This window comes from Callorhinus ursinus, unplaced genomic scaffold (genome assembly GCF_003265705.2).
Source record: "Callorhinus ursinus isolate GAN/ISIS: 27379988/994484 unplaced genomic scaffold, GSC_fseal_2.0 scaffold23, whole genome shotgun sequence".
NCBI lineage: Eukaryota > Metazoa > Chordata > Mammalia > Carnivora > Otariidae > Callorhinus > Callorhinus ursinus.
In genome coordinates, this window is record NW_027397085.1 from 11,438,538 (window position 1) to 11,457,053 (window position 18,516).

At 35.6% G+C, this 18,516-nt stretch overlaps 2 protein-coding genes across 3 annotated transcripts in view; both read left to right on the forward strand.

The window, feature by feature from the left end:
- The window catches only part of CENPK (centromere protein K), a 63,407-nt gene extending 61,407 nt beyond the window's left edge, over positions 1–2,000 (forward strand). Inside the window, exon 12 of the mRNA XM_025892784.2 lies at positions 1,943–2,000. Coding sequence (XP_025748569.1) covers positions 1,943–1,966 — 24 coding nt within the window. The 3' untranslated portion in view covers positions 1,967–2,000. The remainder of the gene's footprint in view (positions 1–1,942) is intronic.
- A 187-nt stretch (positions 2,001–2,187) lies between these two features.
- The window catches only part of ADAMTS6 (ADAM metallopeptidase with thrombospondin type 1 motif 6), a 305,810-nt gene continuing 289,481 nt past the window's right edge, over positions 2,188–18,516 (forward strand). Inside the window, exons 1-3 of one of the 2 annotated variants that reach the window (XM_073905405.1) lie at positions 2,188–2,319; positions 4,711–5,075; positions 12,825–12,993. In XM_073905405.1, the coding sequence (XP_073761506.1) occupies positions 2,223–2,319; positions 4,711–5,075; positions 12,825–12,993 (631 nt within the window). In that variant the 5' untranslated portion in view covers positions 2,188–2,222. The remainder of the gene's footprint in view (positions 2,320–4,710; positions 5,076–12,824; positions 12,994–18,516) is intronic. The other variant, XM_073905407.1, reaches the window with a different exon arrangement.

Sequence of the window (18,516 nt, forward strand, 5' to 3'; positions counted from 1 at the left end):
TTACGCAAAGGTGTGGATATCAGGAGGCAGGCTCATTGGGGCCATCTTAGAGGCTGCCAGACATAGGGGCAATAATATCTACTTTATAAGATTGTTCTGAATATTAAAGAAGTAATATATTTAAAGTTCTCTTCATTTTTGGTCTGACCTTAAACTAACTTTCTAGATATTGCCTGTTAGTTTTCTCCATAGGAACCGAACTTACTATTATTACTAAAATGATTTTTCATTTTTTTCTTGCTATCTAGACTTTGTAGAATCTATTTCTTTAATTTGCAATGATTGCCCCCATCAATTTGAACTGTGAAATTGGGTTCATCTTCCAGAGCCTATCTCAAATGTCACTTTTTAAATAAGCTTTTCTTGACCCATCCTTCTCTGATTCAGAAGTCATTTCCCTCAGCTGATCTCCTCAATGCCTTTTCATAACTTTATTATGGCAAATGTCAATCTGCCTTGAGTTTTTTTCTTTGTTGCTTAGATTATGAACTCCCAAAGGGCAAGGATTGTGTTAATCTTTTCTGTATCCTCATGTTGTTATAACAGCATTTTAAGAACACAGTAAAGCATATTTGCTGATTAATGAATTAATTTTTGGATGGAAGAAGTTTTAAATGGTTGTGGTTGCTTTATATGTTGTAATAACCAATATTTCTAACACCATAGGGAATGAAGTATTCCACACAAATTGATTTTCCAATTAACTACAAATATCTTTTTATATGCCTAAAGTGATTTTCTTTTAATCACTATTTATTCATTCATTTACTCATTTTTTTAACCAATGCATATATAAACATTTATTATATAATCTCATGTATTGGGGATACGGTTTGAAAATCTTTCTAGTACTTTTTGTGTACCTCTCTATATTAATATTAAGTTATCTTATTAAAAACAATTTAATCTTTTATTCCGGACTCAGGCAGTATTTTGAATATCAGCTATTGAGCTATAACAATAGGAACTGGCAAGCTATTTAAGGACCATTTGCCTGTACCCCAAACTGTATTACTTTAGGGTTCTACAACGGATTTTTAGTTTGTCTTTCTTTTTTTCGGTTTTGTGCTGTTAGTGATGTAGTTTCTCAGTTCCTTTGCTCTTTTCTTCTAAAATACTGTGTGCTGGGAAATCAGGTAGTCACATATGTTAGCATTCTGTATGAAAAGTAAATTCATGGACTGTGAGTGAGGTTGTGAGTCAAAAAGAAAGTACATGAGATAGGACAGGAAATCTGTTGTGATACCTGAAATGAATTTTTGAAAATTCTTTTCTTTTCAGAAAATGAATTTCTTTTCTTATCAGTACATTCTAGATAGTTGAAATTTTCTCATATGTGTTGCTTTTTAAGTCATATAAGACTTACAGATAAAATCAAGGGTTTCAGTAAATATGGTTTAAAGTTTTAGAAGTTTAGTTTGTGCTAGTGTCTGAGTGTTCACACACAGCTGCTAAATGTCATTGTATATTTGTAGATATACTCTAAGAAAAAATGATAAGTGCCTCATAAAGCAACAGATCAATCTTGAATATGAGTGTTCTAAAAAGCACGTTAAGGAATAGGATCATATACTGTTTATCCCTTACATAAAATGAATTTTGATTGTGAAGTCATTCTACCTTTTATTTTATCGAAAGGAGGTTAGTCACTCTACCCACACATTGTTTTCTTCAAAGTTTTAAAAAGAGAATTTTTATGATTCCACTTCAGATTCTTTCTTTGATTATTAAGTAGCTTTGGCATTATCCTGCTTACCATTTAGGTTTCTGGTTGTTTAGTCTTGTGAATGTTTATTTAGACTATAAAGAACAACAACAATCTAATTTAACTATATTAAATCATTTTGTAGTCTTTGTCTTTTGGCAAGCATTCAGCAATATAGTTCTGTCCCTACAGGATATTTTTCATTTAACATAATTTTTTTTTTTTTTGTTTTTCTAGGTTAAAAAAATGGCCATACTTTAGTAACTAATCAGCCAAATGCTTTGCTTATGAAAATTTTACATCATTCTTTTTTTCCTTTTGGATTGAAAAAAATGAATCCAGATATAGAAGAAAGTACGGGATGTTGGAAAAAAGTACCTGTTAAACAGTGGAACATCTAATAATTAATTTGCAAGAAATTTTAAAGAAATAAAATTGTTATGCTTCGATTTTGGTATGGTATTGACTCTCTAGCACATAGGTAGCCCTCCAAAAAAATCATCCAGTTTTCTAAATTATGGAAATTTTGTGGAAGACGTTGACCTGGATTTTGAGCCTCATCATGGCTTCATCGGAATTTCATAGTGACCACAGGCTTTCATACAGTTCTCAAGGTAGGAGTCCTGCTTTTGAAAGTGACAAAAAAACTATTGCTATTAATTTGACGAGAAAAGATTCTGAATATTTAGTTTGGGTGAACATTTTCTCTGGGATATGTAGTGATAGGAGTGGAGGCCGACTGCATCAATTCAGTGCTAGTTTCATAAATCCTGAGGGCTCTAGGTAGTCTAACTTGTTATACTAGTATTTAACATCTAGTGTATTTTAGAGTTGACTGGTCTTTCTTAGAAGATGATAGACCTGGACCTCTTCTTCTTTTGAGTCCTAAGCTTTAATAAGCTCATCTGTTGCTAAGGGTTACAGGCAAGGTCATGTTCAAAAGAAATCCAAGGGTTTATGTTATAAAAGAGCAAGAAACTGGTACATATTCTGATACGAGAGCTCTCTAATATGGACCCTTAGTGAAAAAATACTTTCAAAACTTAATTCTGATATAAGAACTAGAATATGAGTAAAAGAGTAAGAGTGGTAAGAAGTTCAACTTCTCAAACTCTAATCCATAGATCCCTAATTTGAATCCATAGAATTGAACTTTATTTATTTATTTATTAAGATTTTATTTATTTATTTGAAAGAGAGAGAGACAGAGACAGCAGCAGAGAGCAGGAGCTGGGAGGAGAGGGAGAAGCAGGCTCCCCGCGGAGCAGGGAGCCCGATGGGGAGCTCTGTCCCAAGACCCTGGGATCATGACCTGAGCCGAAGGCAGACGCTCAACCGACTGAGCCACCATAGAATGGAAACCAGGCGCCCTCTAGAATTGAACTTTATATCCTAGAAAATATCTTAACAGAGATCCCTGGAGTGAATGACATTTTGTTTTCCATGGACATGTCCAATCCTTATAGATTTATTAAAATACCTTTTTGATTTCCCTCCCATGAATGTACGGTAACCAATAACATTTTGGTGCAGATGAGCCAGACTTTCAAGGCTTTTATACATTGATGTATATGTCTAGAAGTCTATATGTATAAAATGTGGCTCTCAAAGTTTATTAATAAAGCTGTAGCATTTAGTATGAACTCTTATTTATAAGAAGTGAAATAAATACTGTCTTTTAATTTATTTATATTTGGTCATACTCTCATGGGAATTTATATTTGTGGGAGAACTCCATGTATAGACAGTGAGGCAATGGACAGACATTTGGTTTCCCTTAGTGGTAAACCTCACTAAAGGAAGATGTGGTTAAGAAGGTAGATTGGAAATATTAAGTATACCCAAGTGAGGAAAATATGTGTAATAATCTTCTAAATTTTTTGTCAATCTAATGTTTTTTAACAGCTTTATTGAGATACAATAAACATACGATACAATTTACCTATTTAAAGTGCACAATTCAGTGGTTTATAGTATATTTGCAGAGTTATGCAAACATCACCACAATCAATTTTAGAACATTTCAACACCCCAAAAGAAACCCTATGCCCATTAACAGTCACTCCCAAATTCTCTCCAAACCACTCTCCAAACCAGTCCTAAACAGCCTTAATCCACTTCTGTCTTGAGATTTTCCTATTCTGAATATTTCCTACAAAAGAATCATATAATATGTGGTCTTTTGTGATTGATTCCTTTCACTTAGCATAATGTTTTTAAAACGTTAGATTATGAACTTTAATATTGAAGGCAGTTATTATGAAGTTTCATTCATGTCATACAGATATCAGTTCTGTGTAGAATAATATTCCATGTGTGAATAGACCACATTTTATTTATTCATTCATCAGTTGATGAACAATCAGATTATTTCTCCATTTTGGCCATTATGAATAATGCTGCTATGAACAGTCATGTACAACTTTTTGTGTGGATATGTGTTTTCATTTCTCTCAGGTAAATATCCAGGAGTGGAGCTGCTGGGTCGGGTGGTGGTTCCATGTTCAACCTTTTGAGGAGCTGCCAGACTGTTTTCCAAAGTGGCTTCTGTATTTTCCATTCCAACTGATGATTTAAAAAATATTTCTACAAGGCTGTAGAAATTCGATATTAACTCCTTTGGATAACTTTAACAAACATATTTTACTGGAGCTAAATTCTATTATTTTAAATATGTGTACTTTTCACTGTTTTTTTATTTCACTATAAGATATTCATATTTCCTATAAGAATTTAGCTTTTAGAATCCAGTAAGAAATAAATATAAAAAAGAAAAATAGTCTTCCAAACTAATTTTAAAATAATGCTATTTTGAGAAATAATTGGAACTTAATTCATCATTAGATTTTAAGCTTCATTTTGTTTAATATAACAGTTTTTGTTCATACCTCACATATAATGATGCTGATACAGTTTTTGTTGTTTATACTGCTACTTCTTTGTTCTGTTAAATTTTCTTTTCTTCCATGTGTTTTTTCTGGATTCTCTGCCTTGTGATTACAAAGAGGAATTCCTGACTTATCTAGAACACTACCAGCTAACTATTCCAATAAGGGTTGATCAAAATGGAGCTTTTCTCAGCTTTACTGTGAAAAATGATAAACACTCCAGGAGAAGACGGAGTATGGACCCTATCGATCCACAGCAGACAATATCTAAGTTATTTTTTAAACTTTCAGCCTATGGCAAGCACTTTCACCTAAACTTGACTCTCAACACAGATTTCGTGTCCAAACATTTTACAGTAGAATATTGGGGGAAAGATGGACCCCAGTGGAAACATGATTTTTTAGACAACTGTCATTACACAGGATATTTGCAAGATCAACGTAGTACAACTAAAGTGGCTTTAAGCAACTGTGTTGGGTTGGTAAGTAGATATTATAATTTTTAGTTTCTGATGGGGAAATAAATTCACAATGTAAATGTCTTTCCTCACATTAATAATAGGTCACCCATCTATTCTTTATCCTTTATTAAGACTTTCTGTCTCTTGCTCTTTCCCTCTATTTGTTAACACCTTTTTGTTTTACTTTGCTTTCTATTGAAACTGCATGGCCCATGTTGACTACTTTTGGTTATTTAAGATATGGTCTGCCAGGTTTGCCCACTGAAGTTACTGTTTTCTCCTTGGCAACTAATAAGGAATTTGTGAACAGATACTTTGAGACTATGTAAATATTCTGTTCCTCATCACATTTTTGCCCACCAGACTTAGTAACTCCTGCCTTTACTCTTATTTTGTTTTATCTTTCATTTTTAATCAAATGTAATATGTAAACATTTTTTTAAAAAATCCCACTTTTCAAAGTGCCCCCCGCCCCCACTTTTTTAAGTAGGCTCCACACCCAGTGTGGGGTTTGAACTCATGACCCTGAGATCAAGAGTCATATGCTCTACTGATTGAGCCAGCCGGGTACCCCTCAAAGGCCCTTTTAACCAATTCTGTTTATAATTGTTCTATATAAAATAATTTCAATGTAGAGATAGTGTTTTCTAATCATAATTCCTCACCCATTGTTTCAGTATTACAACCCTTGCCCCATTCAAAGGAAAAGACTTCCTAATATTAATTACTGTTTGTCAGTTGTTCAAAATAATGTCACATTTTAGTTTGTGTTATATTTGAACCATGACTGTCTTATCCAGGTTTTGTATTTCTGGAGTTTCTAATTACTGTTATTTTGTCTTATTGTGAAAAAAATGATTTTTTTTTTTTTTACCAAATGATCAGTATTATCCATTTCCTTAGTCTTTATATCTATATCTAATGGAATATATTCCATTCTTCTTTGGAGGCATTTTTTTTTTCTTCCAATCTGTTGGTTAATTTCTTGAGCTATTGTACATCTCTCATCTTGGGATTCTTTTTTCCTAGTTAGTTCTACATCTTCCTCTTTCTGAGTTTACATCCTTGTTTTATTGGAGAATATCTTCAAGTAATTATGTCAGAAAATGTATCTGAGAAGTAAAATTTCTGAGTCCTTGCCTATTTGAAAGTTTATGTTACCCTCATATTTGGTTAATAATTTAGCTGGATGTGGAATTCTGGTTTCAAAAATCATTTTCCTTCAGAACCATAGATGGTGGAATTAGGAAAGGGAAATATGGGGCATCAAATTTATGAGTATGGTTTTATGTCTTAGGGAAAAATTTAAAGATCTTTTAAAAAATTATCATTGATTCATTTTGGGTGGCAGATAGAAGTCTGCTTCTTGTTCTTTTCTTTTCCTTTCCTAAGATTTTTCCTCAATGAAAGTGATATGATCTTCTCTTTATCGTTCCTATTTTAAGAATTTTATAATAATGTGTTAAGCTGTGGATCTTCTTTCCTTATCCTTATTTTATATTTAATGGATGCTTTCAATGTAAAGACACACCTTCAGTTTAGAGAAATTAAAAAAAAATTATTTCCTTAATAATTTTCTCTTCCTGTTCGCCACCCCCTGCCTTTTTGTAATTGGTTCTTTACTTCCCTTGTCTTTCTCTTTTTCCTTCTTTTTCTTTTTTGTTCTAAGTTATATGAGATTTCTCCAATTTTGCTTTCTTTTCCTTCAGTTGATTTAAAAATTACAAGCAGTCATGCTCCTGACTTTCAAGAGATTTTCATTTTTGATTGTTCATTTCTTTACATTTTGTTCTTATTTCTTAGTTATGTCCATAGTTGCCTTTCTATATTTTCCCTTATTCACTCATCCATTCACCAAATACTTATAAGTACCTATATATAATAGGCACTGATCTAGGTGCTAGGAGGACAACAGTGAACAAAAGAGAAATTCCTGTCATCACCAAGCTTACATTCTCGTGGAGGAGATACACAATCAGATAAATAAAAATCACAGTACGTTGGATAATGATAAGTTCTAAGGTGGAAAAAATATTGAATGAAGACCGAAGGAAAATGAGGGAGGGAAGCTGACATCTGAAGAAGAGGATTTCCAGGTGGAAATCTTAAAGTATGAAGGTGTGATCTAAGAGTGTTGGGGGGACAGCAAGAAGATTGCCCTGGCTGGAACTCAGTGAAAGAAAGGAAGTGTAATGGAAGGTGAGGTTAGAAAGAGAACTGGGGGCCAGATGGTAGATTTTAGAGGACACAGGATTAAATCAATGATGATTCCAAGCTTGAGGCCTGGGCAACTAGAAGAAAGCAGCTATGAGTTGAGATGAGAAAGACTCAGGCATTAACTGAGATGGAAAACCTGGAGGAGGACCATACTGTGGGGAGGTGTATATCTTAAGTTCAGTTGGACATGTTAAACTTGATATGTTGTGTAAGATATTGGATATGCAAGTCTGAAATTCAGGAGAGAGATATGAATCATGGAGTTATAAATTTGGGAATCATCAATATAGAGATGACATTTAAAGCCAGGAAATTATATGAAATTGCTTGGGGGAGGGGGGAATATAGAAAGAATAAAGAAGAGGTTTAAAAAAAAAAGAGGTTTAAGGAACTGAGCCTTTGGGCACTCCAGGAGGTTAGGGAGGCCAGAAAGATGTTGAAGAGACAGCAAAGAACAGTGGGCTAAGGAAGCTGAAGGAAAACCAGACAAATATCCTAGAAGCTAAGAGGAGGAAGAATTTATTTCAAGAGAAAAATGCTGCTGAGTCAAAATAAGAGGACTGAAAACTGACCATTGGATTTATCAATGAGGAGGTTGTTGCTGACCTTGACAAAAGCAGTGCTAAAATTATGGTGGCATATGGAAAATAGGCAAAAACCTGAAAAGGAATGGGAGAAAAAAGTACATAGATCTTTTAAAGACTTTTGAAAAAGTAAATGATCAGTTGCTCAAGGCAGAGTGGAATCAGAGGTTTTGTTTTGTTCGATAAAGATGGGAGTGATTATGTAGAGAGAAGGAAAATTTCTCAAGTTCATCTATAATAAGAGGAAATAAAACAGATTATATGATCATGAGGTGCATGTAGGCAGGTATTTGTGTTGTAGGAGTTTGCAGGAGGTTGTACGATGTTTATTGGAATGGAAGATGGCAAGATGAGTTATTAGGAGATTAAGAGGAGATGAGAAAGTATGGAATATTTATCCAGGAGAACAGGATACTGAATGTATTAGAGAAACATAGTATAATTGCCGTGAAGCATTAAGGGCACTGTTGAGATTATGGTTATGAATTTAAAGTGAGACTAGTCAGCATCTCAATGTACTTTCCTCTGGCTAAATGAAGCTGCAAGGTTGCAGGCCCAGAGGAGCAAAACTGGTTTGATCAGAGTTGTGGGTTAGCCAAAGAAATTCTGTGAAGGGAGAAAAGGGCCAGGGAATGGAAAGTGGAACTGAAGGTGGATTAGGAGGGAAGTGAGGACATGAAGTAGGTGGAGGATAATGAAAAAGTGGTAGAATCATGAGGTCTTGGTGGGTATAAAAGGACTATCTCATACAGTTGGGATACTAGAGGGATAGTCCTAGAAAGATAGAAGAATGGGATACTTGAAATTGAGATTTTGGCAGGGTTGCAAGTATTGAAAATACTGAGCTCCAGGGTTTGACTATGGGTATGAGTCTAAGATAAATGAATGACAAGGTATTTGATGGAGAGCAGGTCAAGGGACTGAGAGGGCAGGGGTTGAAGGAACCATATATGTCAGTAGTCTTTAACCTGGGGTCCATGAATGGAATTCGGGGGGGTTTGTGAACTGGAACGGGGATAAATGACATCTTTATCTTTACTAATTCTTAACTGAAATTTAACATTTCTTTCAATTATGAATATAGATAACAAACCAATAAAGTAATAGCTGACCCCAACAGAAATTATAGATATTTTCATGTCATGTTACAGTTTTGCAGGTTCTTCAAAATACTATTTATGTTAACCACCATTGTGAAATTGTGATAGTTTTTAGATCCACTGCAGATCTTTTTATTTAAAGTATTAGAAAAAGCCATATGTGTTCTTATAGTACATTTTAAAAAATACTTTGATAATGGTATTTCACTACAATGGTTTTCTTTATAATCCTATATATTTTTTTCTGTACTTAAAATATTATTCTGAGAAGTAGTTCTTAGGCTTCTTCCCCACTAGATTTCTAAAGGGATCCAGGGCACACACACATAAATTTTAAGAACCTGTGACTTAAGATAGTGAAATCAACAATTATTTCAGGAGTGGTATTGCAGAGAGTGACAGTGATCCAGAAGCTAAAACCTTGAAAGAATGAGGAAAGTGCCTGTGGGTCATTAGGTAGCTGCAATAGCAGAGGGAGCCGTTGATGGCATGAGATTAGAAGCTGGCAGGGTTTTTTGTGTTTTGTTTTTGTTTTAGAGGAGGAAGAGAGTGAGAATTGTTTAGAAATGGCAGTGAATCACAAGGACACTTACCCTACCTCCTGGTCCAATAGGAGGCATAGAGGAGAGGAAGCAGAGGATCCACCATCCCAGAGGATTGCAGGGAATAAAGAGTGTCATTTAGAGAGACCCAGGTGTTTGAGCAAGATGAAGTGAACTTTCACAAATGAAGCTGAGCATGAGTTTGAGAAGGCACAATGGAAGTGTTTTAAATGGTGGAAGGGGAGAGGTAGGAGATGGGGTCAGAAAACATGATGCACATAACCAGAGGGGGGGATAGAATCCAGGGGGTCTTGGGCTTCTTGTGGGGACTGGCATGTCAGGGAAAGGGGGCATGATGATTTTCATCCTGATGGCCTGAGGCAGACCGTGTAGAGGTGAGTGTGGATGCTGAAGGATGCAAGAGGGAGCAGGGCTCTTGCTAGGCATGTGCCGATTTCAGGTCCTCCATCATCTAGCCTCCAGCACCTTTCTAATTTCATAATCATTTTCCCCTTTCTTCCCTCGAGCTGCAGTAGCTCCTTGCTGTTTCTCAAATACTGTAGGCGTGCTCATACCTCATTGCCTTTGTTGTTATTCCCACTGTCTGATCTGCTCTTTCACAAGATATCTGTTTTACCTGCTCCTTCACTTTGTTCAGGTTTCTGTACAAATGTCACTTTATTAGAGAGGATGTCCCTGACCATCCTAAACAGTTTATATAATTCTCTCATTTCTGATTGCTCTCTGTCCTCTTACCTTGCTTTTTTTTTTTTTAACACTTAACACTACCTGATTGATCATTTATCTAATGAATGAATCCCTTTTATCTTGGTCCTCCCACCAGAATGCGAGCTCCATCATAGAGCCAGAAGTTTGTTTTGTTCACTACTCTATCTCCACTACCTAGAATAGTACTTGCCATGTGACAGGCACTCAGAACATCCTTAGTGAAAGGATAAGTAAAGTCAGAAACAAACCTCAGAGGATAAGGGGATTATAATATAGTGCCTCCAAGCTCCAAAGTCAACTGAAGAGTTGGTTACTTAACTTTGCTTAGTCTGTGTTTCTCATCTTCAAAGTGGAGCTGATAGTACTACTTACTTCACAGAGCTATTAAGAATAAATGAGATAATGTGTATCAACATCCTACAGAGTACCTAACACTTAAAATCTCTGGATTTTTTTCCCAAGTCTTTCCATACTTGAAATTAGAGATTTTGTTTACTTACCACACTACTGACTCTATTTTCCCCCAGCAACCTGAACTTCTTGTCTCCGACCTTTCAACATCCTTCTGCCCACAGGTTAGCAAGGTATGACTTTAGTGCTCTACCCTGCCTGGGCAGTACTCTCGACCCCCTTCTTACAGTTCTCTCTTACCAAAACTTCTCATACATGCCCTATTTTCTGTAGGACCATGCTCAGTTTGCTATCTCATTGTTAATCTTCCTGGTAGAGAAATTCATGCTCAGGTATTAGAGTGTGTTAATGGCATATTATGTTATTCCTGTCAGTATTTGCATTTAACTTAGGGGCTCATATCCTTAAAGTAAAGCAAACAATGGTGAAAATAATGTGAAGGGACTAAGGCCTGCTTTTTTGTTTTTTGCATTTAGATCATTTCATATAGGTGCCTGCCAACTTCATCTATAAGTTAGAGCAACTCTGATTATGTCTTATCTTTCTTTCCAAACATGTGATACTTAACATGAATTTCCCCAAACAGAAGCATAGAGATTTAGATTCAAAGGGACCTTAGAGATTATCTGGACCAGAGATTTTCAGCTTTTTTCTTTTTAAAGCAGCAAGACCCTTTTCTCAAGTGAAATGTTATATGGAAACGTACTATATAGATTAATAAAAGCACAGCTGATTGCTAAGCCCAGGAATCTAAGCCCTATAGGTCTCCCTTTGTTGTCTGGGGCAATCCCCTGAGGGCCCTTCCCTGGAACCCTTAGGGCTCCCCAGAGTGCTGTTTTAAAACCACTAATTTACACCAACCCTTTCATTTTTCCAGCTGAGGAAATACACCAAGAGAGTTTGTGTTTCACCCAGTGTTACAGGATAAATTAGTTGGATTAAGAGCAGTCCTCACATGTGCCATACTTAAGAAAACACTAATAGACCAGTATGGAAGTTCTTATTTCTAATACAGATAACTTTTACTATCTCATTTCTTTTAATCAACCAACTTTTATTTCGTCTTCATATTACATATGAGACACTTTCTATGGTTATCACTGATACAAAGATTTAGAAACATAACCTTTTGCCTTAAAAAAGCAAATAGTATAGTTGGGAAGATAAAATATGCAGTTGAAAAGTTATACCAAATGTAAATATAGCTTCCAGAGTTGAGATGTAGCAAAGAAGTGTGACATTAATTAAAAATAAATTAACATAACATAATAAAATTAAAAAAAATAAATGATATCAATCATAAGCTCTGTTGGAACTCTGAGGAGGGTGAAGCTACTCCATTTGGGCTAGAGAAAGGTTTAAAAAGGAACTATGGTTGAGCTGAGTAACACTTGGCTATGTAAATAGGTGTAAGGAATATATCATATGAATAAGCAGAGCTTTGTGTGAAATACAGCTCCTTCATTTATCTCTATATAGTGTTGGGGACGTTCTTAACCTCTGAGTCTGTTAGTGCATCTGCAAAATGGAGATATATAGGATATATATCAATTAAGGACATATTAATTGGTGTGACATAAACTTTAAAATGTCCATTGTTTATCACAATAGAAATTTATTTCTCCTTCATATCAAAGTCTATGCTGGACAGCTTTCCATGAAGTCAGTCAGGGACCCAGATTGCTTCTCTTTCAACTTCTGCCTCCCCGAGGTAGTTTTTCAGAGAGAATAGAGAATTTTCCTTGGGAAGGTTTTCAGGGGATGAGCTTGAAAGTGGCATATAGTATTCCACTCATTTTCTATTGGCCAAAACTTAATTACAGAGCTGTCCCTAAACACAGAGGATGTAGTTAAGCTGTGTGCACAATTTGAAAAGGAAAAAGGTCTTAGTGAACACATGGAGGTCTCTGCTACCTCACAGAGTTTTGGGGAGGATTGGAGGAAATAATGTATGTGACATGCTTAATACAAGGCATGCATGGCATGTAGAAGATTTTAAACATCCTTTTTAAGGTATAGGTAAATTTATATAATGTTTTGCTGGGTATAGATAATCCACTAAATTTCTATTAACACGTGTTTTAACTTCTTTTTGGAGAGGTATCAACTTATTTTTGACTTGTGGTAATGATAATTGATATTTAAAATTCTTCTTCTTGCTAAATTCTTTGTTTCTTCTTCTTTTAGCATGGCGTTATTGCTACAGAAGATGAAGAATATTTTATTGAACCATTAAAGAATACCACAGAGGATTCCAAACATTTTAGTTATGAAAATGGCCATCCTCATGTTATTTACAAAAAGTCAACCCTCCAGCAACGGCATCTGTATGATCACTCTCATTGTGGGGTTTCAGGTGAGTGTGTGGCTTTTACAAAGTGTATTGTATTGTATTGCCACTGTCTTTCTTCCGACATCTATGGAAAGGTGAATGATAGAATGATAATGATTTGCATGAATTAACATGAATTTCCCTAAACAGAATCATAGAGATTTAGATTCAAAGGGACCTTAGAGATTATCTGGACCAGAGATTTTCAGCTTTTTTCTTTTTAAAGCAGCAAGACCCTTTCTCAAATGAAATGTTATATGGAAACGTACATATTATATAGATTAATAAAAGCACAGCTGATTGCTAAGCCCAGGAATCTAAGCCCTATAGGTCTCCCTTTGTTGTCTGGGGCATTCCCCTGAGGGGCAATCCCCAGAGTTCTTTTAAAAGATGTCACCTATCCAAATGCCATATGACTTCACTCATATTTGGAATTTAAGAAACAAAATAAGGAAAAAAATGGAAAAAAAAAAGACACAAACAAAGACCAGACTCTTGAATACAGGGAACAAACTGGTGGTTGCCAGAGGGGAGGTGGGTGTGGGGGTGGGTAAAATAGAGAAAGGGGATTAAAAGCACACTTGTCTTGATGAATGCTGAGTAATATACAGAATTTTTGAATCCTTATGTTCTATACCTGAAACTAATATAACTATATGTTAATTATACTTCATTAAAAAAAGAAAAGAGAAAAAAAAACTACCTTCCTTTTCAGTGGGAAAAAAAAAAGATGTCACTTATCAATAGTTGGGAGCTCTTTGAGAAGTCCTTAAAATATAAGTCTGTGTAAGATTATTCTTTCTTAGAAGGAGAACCAAACCCCACCCTATTTTATCCAGGTAATAGTTATAATTTTCAAGCACAAGTGTTGCCTAGTACTCTGTGCTGTTTGGTTAGCCTGATGTTTTTATGCTAATGGTGAGATGTTAGACACTTGTGTAAGATGTGAAGAGTCTTAAGGTAATATTCAAAGGCAGTGTTAGGGTACCATAGAAATACATAGCAGGGACAGCAAATCTAGACATTAGTGGTCAAAGAAGGCTTCGTGGAAGAAGTGACTTCTAAGCTGAGGCCTGAGAGAGAAAGAGAAGGTAGCTGTGGAGAAGTAGAGGGAACAGTGGGTGGAGTGTTCCATATAGAAGAAACAGCATTTACAAAAGTCCCGAATCAAAAAGTAGAATGTCACATTTCAGTCATTGCCAGTTCATAGAACGGGTTATTAGAATGTGGGCTGGAGGGATGGGGTGAATTTCCTACGGGTGAGGAGTGGCCCTGAGAGATGAAACTGAAGTGACAAGGAAGGCCAAGACACAAAGGGCTTGTAAACCATATTAAAGAGTTTGTTTATCCTAAGTGTGCTGGAAACCCATTGAAGGGTTTTAAGCAGGAATCACATGATCAGATTTGGGTGTTAGAAGTATTACCCTGGCAGTCCCGTGGAGACTGACTGAGAGAAGAACAAGACTATAGGTGAGGGGTTAGGAGGCTGTTTAGTCTAAAGATTAGAAAACTTACAGAATAGAGGATATAGCTTGGCATAGTAGAAAGAATATGGGCTTTGGTGTAGCTTTGGACAAATGAACCAACCTCTTTAAATACTTTTTTGAACACACATTAGTTGCTCAAATTGTAGCTATCATTATTAATGAGATGACTGTTTCTAGTATTTAAAGAGCCATTATATTAAAAAAAAAAAAAAAGATTAGGGGCACCTGGCTGGCTTAGTTGATGGAGCATGCAACTCTTGATCTTGGGATTGTGGGTTTGAGCCCCACATTTGCTGTAGAGTTTTTTTTTAAAAATAAAATCTTTAGGGACGCCTGGGTGGCTCAGTTGTTAAGCATCTGCCTTTGGCTCAGGTCATGATCCTGGGGTCCTGGGATCGAGCCCTGCATCGGGCTCCCTGCTCAGCAGGGAGCCTGCTTCTGTCTCCCTCTCCCACTCCCCCTGCTTGTGTTCCCTCTCTCGCTGTGTCTCTCTCTGTCAAATAAATAAATAAAATCTTTAAAAAAATTAAAAAAAAAATCTTTAAAGGCGTGCCTGGGTGGCTCAGTCGGTTAAGTGCCCGACTCTTGATTTTGGCTTAGGACGTGGTCTCAGGGTTATGATATCAAGTCCTAAGTTGGGCTCATGTGCTTAGCGGGGAGTCTGTTTAGGATTCTCTCTCTCCCTCTCCCTCTGCCCCTCCCCGCCTCTCTCTCTAAAAAAAAATTAATAATAATAAATAAAAATAAAATCTTTAAAAAAATTAAAGATTCAATTTGTTCTGTGTAGTTCTTGTAGGTTGAACCAAGGGCAGGGTATTTCAGTATTTCAGCAGGTTTCAGCTTAATACAAAGAAAAGTTCACCAGCAAGTAATTTTAGAAAAAAAATGGGATGAGTTCAACAGGTAGATTTATAAAAAATAGAATGGGTTATTTTATGAATTAGTGAATGCATCACTGTTTTGTTTATATCCATATGCTTCTTGGGCTCCTTTTCTTCTTCTTCAAGTTTAAGTGTTCTTGGGAGTTCTTTCTTCAAGTGACTGTTTTCATTCTACATACTCTCTTCTTGAGTAATCTCTGGGATGTCCTTGTTGATGAAGAGTAATTGGTACTAGAAAAAGGCCACTTCAAGTGAAGCTGCTTAAGGCATGAAATAAAATTTCATAGGAAACAATGAAAAATATTTTGATGGGTCTTTGCATTGAGTAATGAAACTAAACATTATGGAAATAGTTTATCTTATATTTACCAAATTTAGGCTATAAGTACAACTTTTTTTTTTAGGATTTTATTTATTTATTTGAAAGAGAGAGACACAGCAAGAGAAGGAACACAAGCAGGGGGAGTGGGAGAGGGAGAAGCAGGCTTCCCGCTGACTGAGCAGGGAGCCCGATGCGGGGCTTGATCCCAGGACCCTGGGGCCATGACCTGACCGAAGGCAGATGCTTAACGACTGAGCCACCCAGGTGCCCCTATAAGTACAACTTTATATAAATTCTTGAAAAACTAGGATTCAAATATTTAGTTGTTTATTGCAATATAATTTTCCCATCATTTTTTCCATAACATGACATCCTTCACTTCATGATCGTAAAGATGACTTTTTGCAAAAATATTTAAAAATTTCACTGTATTCTGAAAGATAACTCTTAACCTTAGATATTCAAATTATCCTCTTTTGAAGTGCCCCATCTTATTATTCACTGGTCTTACTGAGGCAGATCCTTCATTTCCAAAGGTTGAGGCATGAATCAAATAGTTCAGCAAATCTACTCTTATTGCCAACATAAAATTCTGCCCTTGTTGAGGAAGATTTTCTTCTTTTACAGTCTCTCCCCCTGGATTACTGTGCTATTTGCAAAAAATAAAGCAGGTGAATGAGATATTCTTGAATGGCTGAAAAATCTTGAGTGAATTACTATGACTATTTCCTCACTTTTAACCTATTCACTAGTCATTTCTGTTACCTTTAACACCAGTCCATTTAGTTCAGACCCTTGTTATCTCTTGCCTGCACCACTGTAATGACTTTCTAACTGGGGTCTTCCTGTCTTCAGCTTTGTTTTTGTCTTTAGTGGGCTGTCCCCTACATCTGGGTGTATTATACTTCTTTCCTTCCTCTCTTCCTTCCTTCCTTTCTCTTTTTCTCTCTTTCTTTCAAGATTTTATTTGTTCATTTGAGAGAGAGACAGAGAGAGTACAAGCAGGGGGAGAGGCAGAGGGAGAGGGAGAAACAGGCTCCCCACTGAGCAGGGAGCCCGATGCGGGACTCAATCCCAGGACTCTGGGAACATGACCTGAGCCGAAGGCAGACGCTTAACCAGCTGAGCCACCCAGGTGCCCTATATTATATACTTTCAAACTTTTCACTGGCTTCCCAAGAGTGGAAAATCAGTAGTAGTTCCCTAAGTTCTATAGGAATATCACTAAAAAAAAGTATTTTATGTTTAATAAGTTTGGGAAATGTCTGGTTAAGAACTACTGATCTTAATTATGATACTGTTTTGACAGCATAATTCAAGTGACATGTACATTTATAGGGGTTAATTGCCAGTTAACCTGTTATTGGGAACTCAATTTTATATCAAAATATAAGATAGAAAAACCCTTTTGAGAGTGGGCATATTTATCTCATATTCAGATATAAATTTCCCATTCTAATTAGATTATGTTATCAATTTCAAAATAAATAATAAGAAATACCTGTTTTTTGTAGAAAATTTAGAAAATATGGGTAAAAAGAAAAAAAAGGAAATGAAAGTTGCTCTTTTACCACTATCCAGGGATAACTGAATGCTCTTGTCCATTGATGTAGATATTATCATGTCTCTATACCTGTATTGTTTACTTATGTATTTATTAAATAAATATTTATTTAGCATGTATGTATCAGGCTTTTCTAGGTGTTGGGATGCAGCAATAAATAAAACAAGAAAAGTCTCTGCTCCCATGAAGCTTATATTCTAATGAAGAGAGTTAGTAAAAAAAAAAGCAATCAAGCCAACAAGTAAATACATGGCCATCTATCAAGAAGTAATAAGTGCTACTAGTGAAAAATAAAGCAGGTCAATGCAATAATTTTGAATGACTGTATATATTAAAAATATTTTGAGACTGGGGCGCCTGCGTGGCTCAGTCATTAAGCGTCTGCCTTCAGCTCAGGTCATGATCCCAGGGTCCTGGAATAGAGCCCTGCATCGGGCTCCCAGCTCCGCGGGAAGCCTGCTTTCCCTCTCTCACTCCCCCTGCTTGTGTTCCCTCTCTCACTGTGTCTCTCTCTGTCAAATAAATAAATAAAACCTTAAAAAAATATTTTGAGACTGATCAAAAATTTAAGATCTTATTTCAGATGACAAAGAGATCTATGAATTTGGTTTTGGGGGAAAGTTCTTTATTGTATGTGTTTATGGAAGAATGTTTTCTTTGACATTCTAAACTCTATCCAGAATTAAATTGAGCATATGTAGTAAGTATCATTTGAATAACTACTAATCTTTGTTTTGAAACAAGTCAGTTGTGTATTCTATTTTAGACTAAACAATGTATTAGTTACAGATCATTAAGCTTAACATTAAGCAGCCAATTGACAATTACAGAATGTAGATATTGTTTCGTAATGATGCAATCATGCTGGATTAATTTAATTTTAAAAGTGAAACCAGATATCTTGATTACATTTATTCATTGTGTGTGTATTTTATATATATATATATATATCTCAGACTACAAATTCTTTGCGTGTAAGACTCTTTCCATTTATGAATGTCCATCAAAGACATTATATATACATTTATCTGATGAAGTGATAACCAAGCAAACCAACAATTTAAAAAGCTAAAAGTCTGAAATTTATGAAAATGATAACAGTAGCTACTTTATATTGAGTGCTAATGAGAAACACCATTGCTGTGTTTATTTTGCCCAGTCAAGTCTATTTCTTTTCACAAATACTTTAAATAAATATAAGGAGAAATTGAATGGATTAGAAGAGTGAAAATGATCAAAATAATGGAAATCAAATTCTATATTTAGACAGTTAGGCTGTCCATCCAGAGGAAG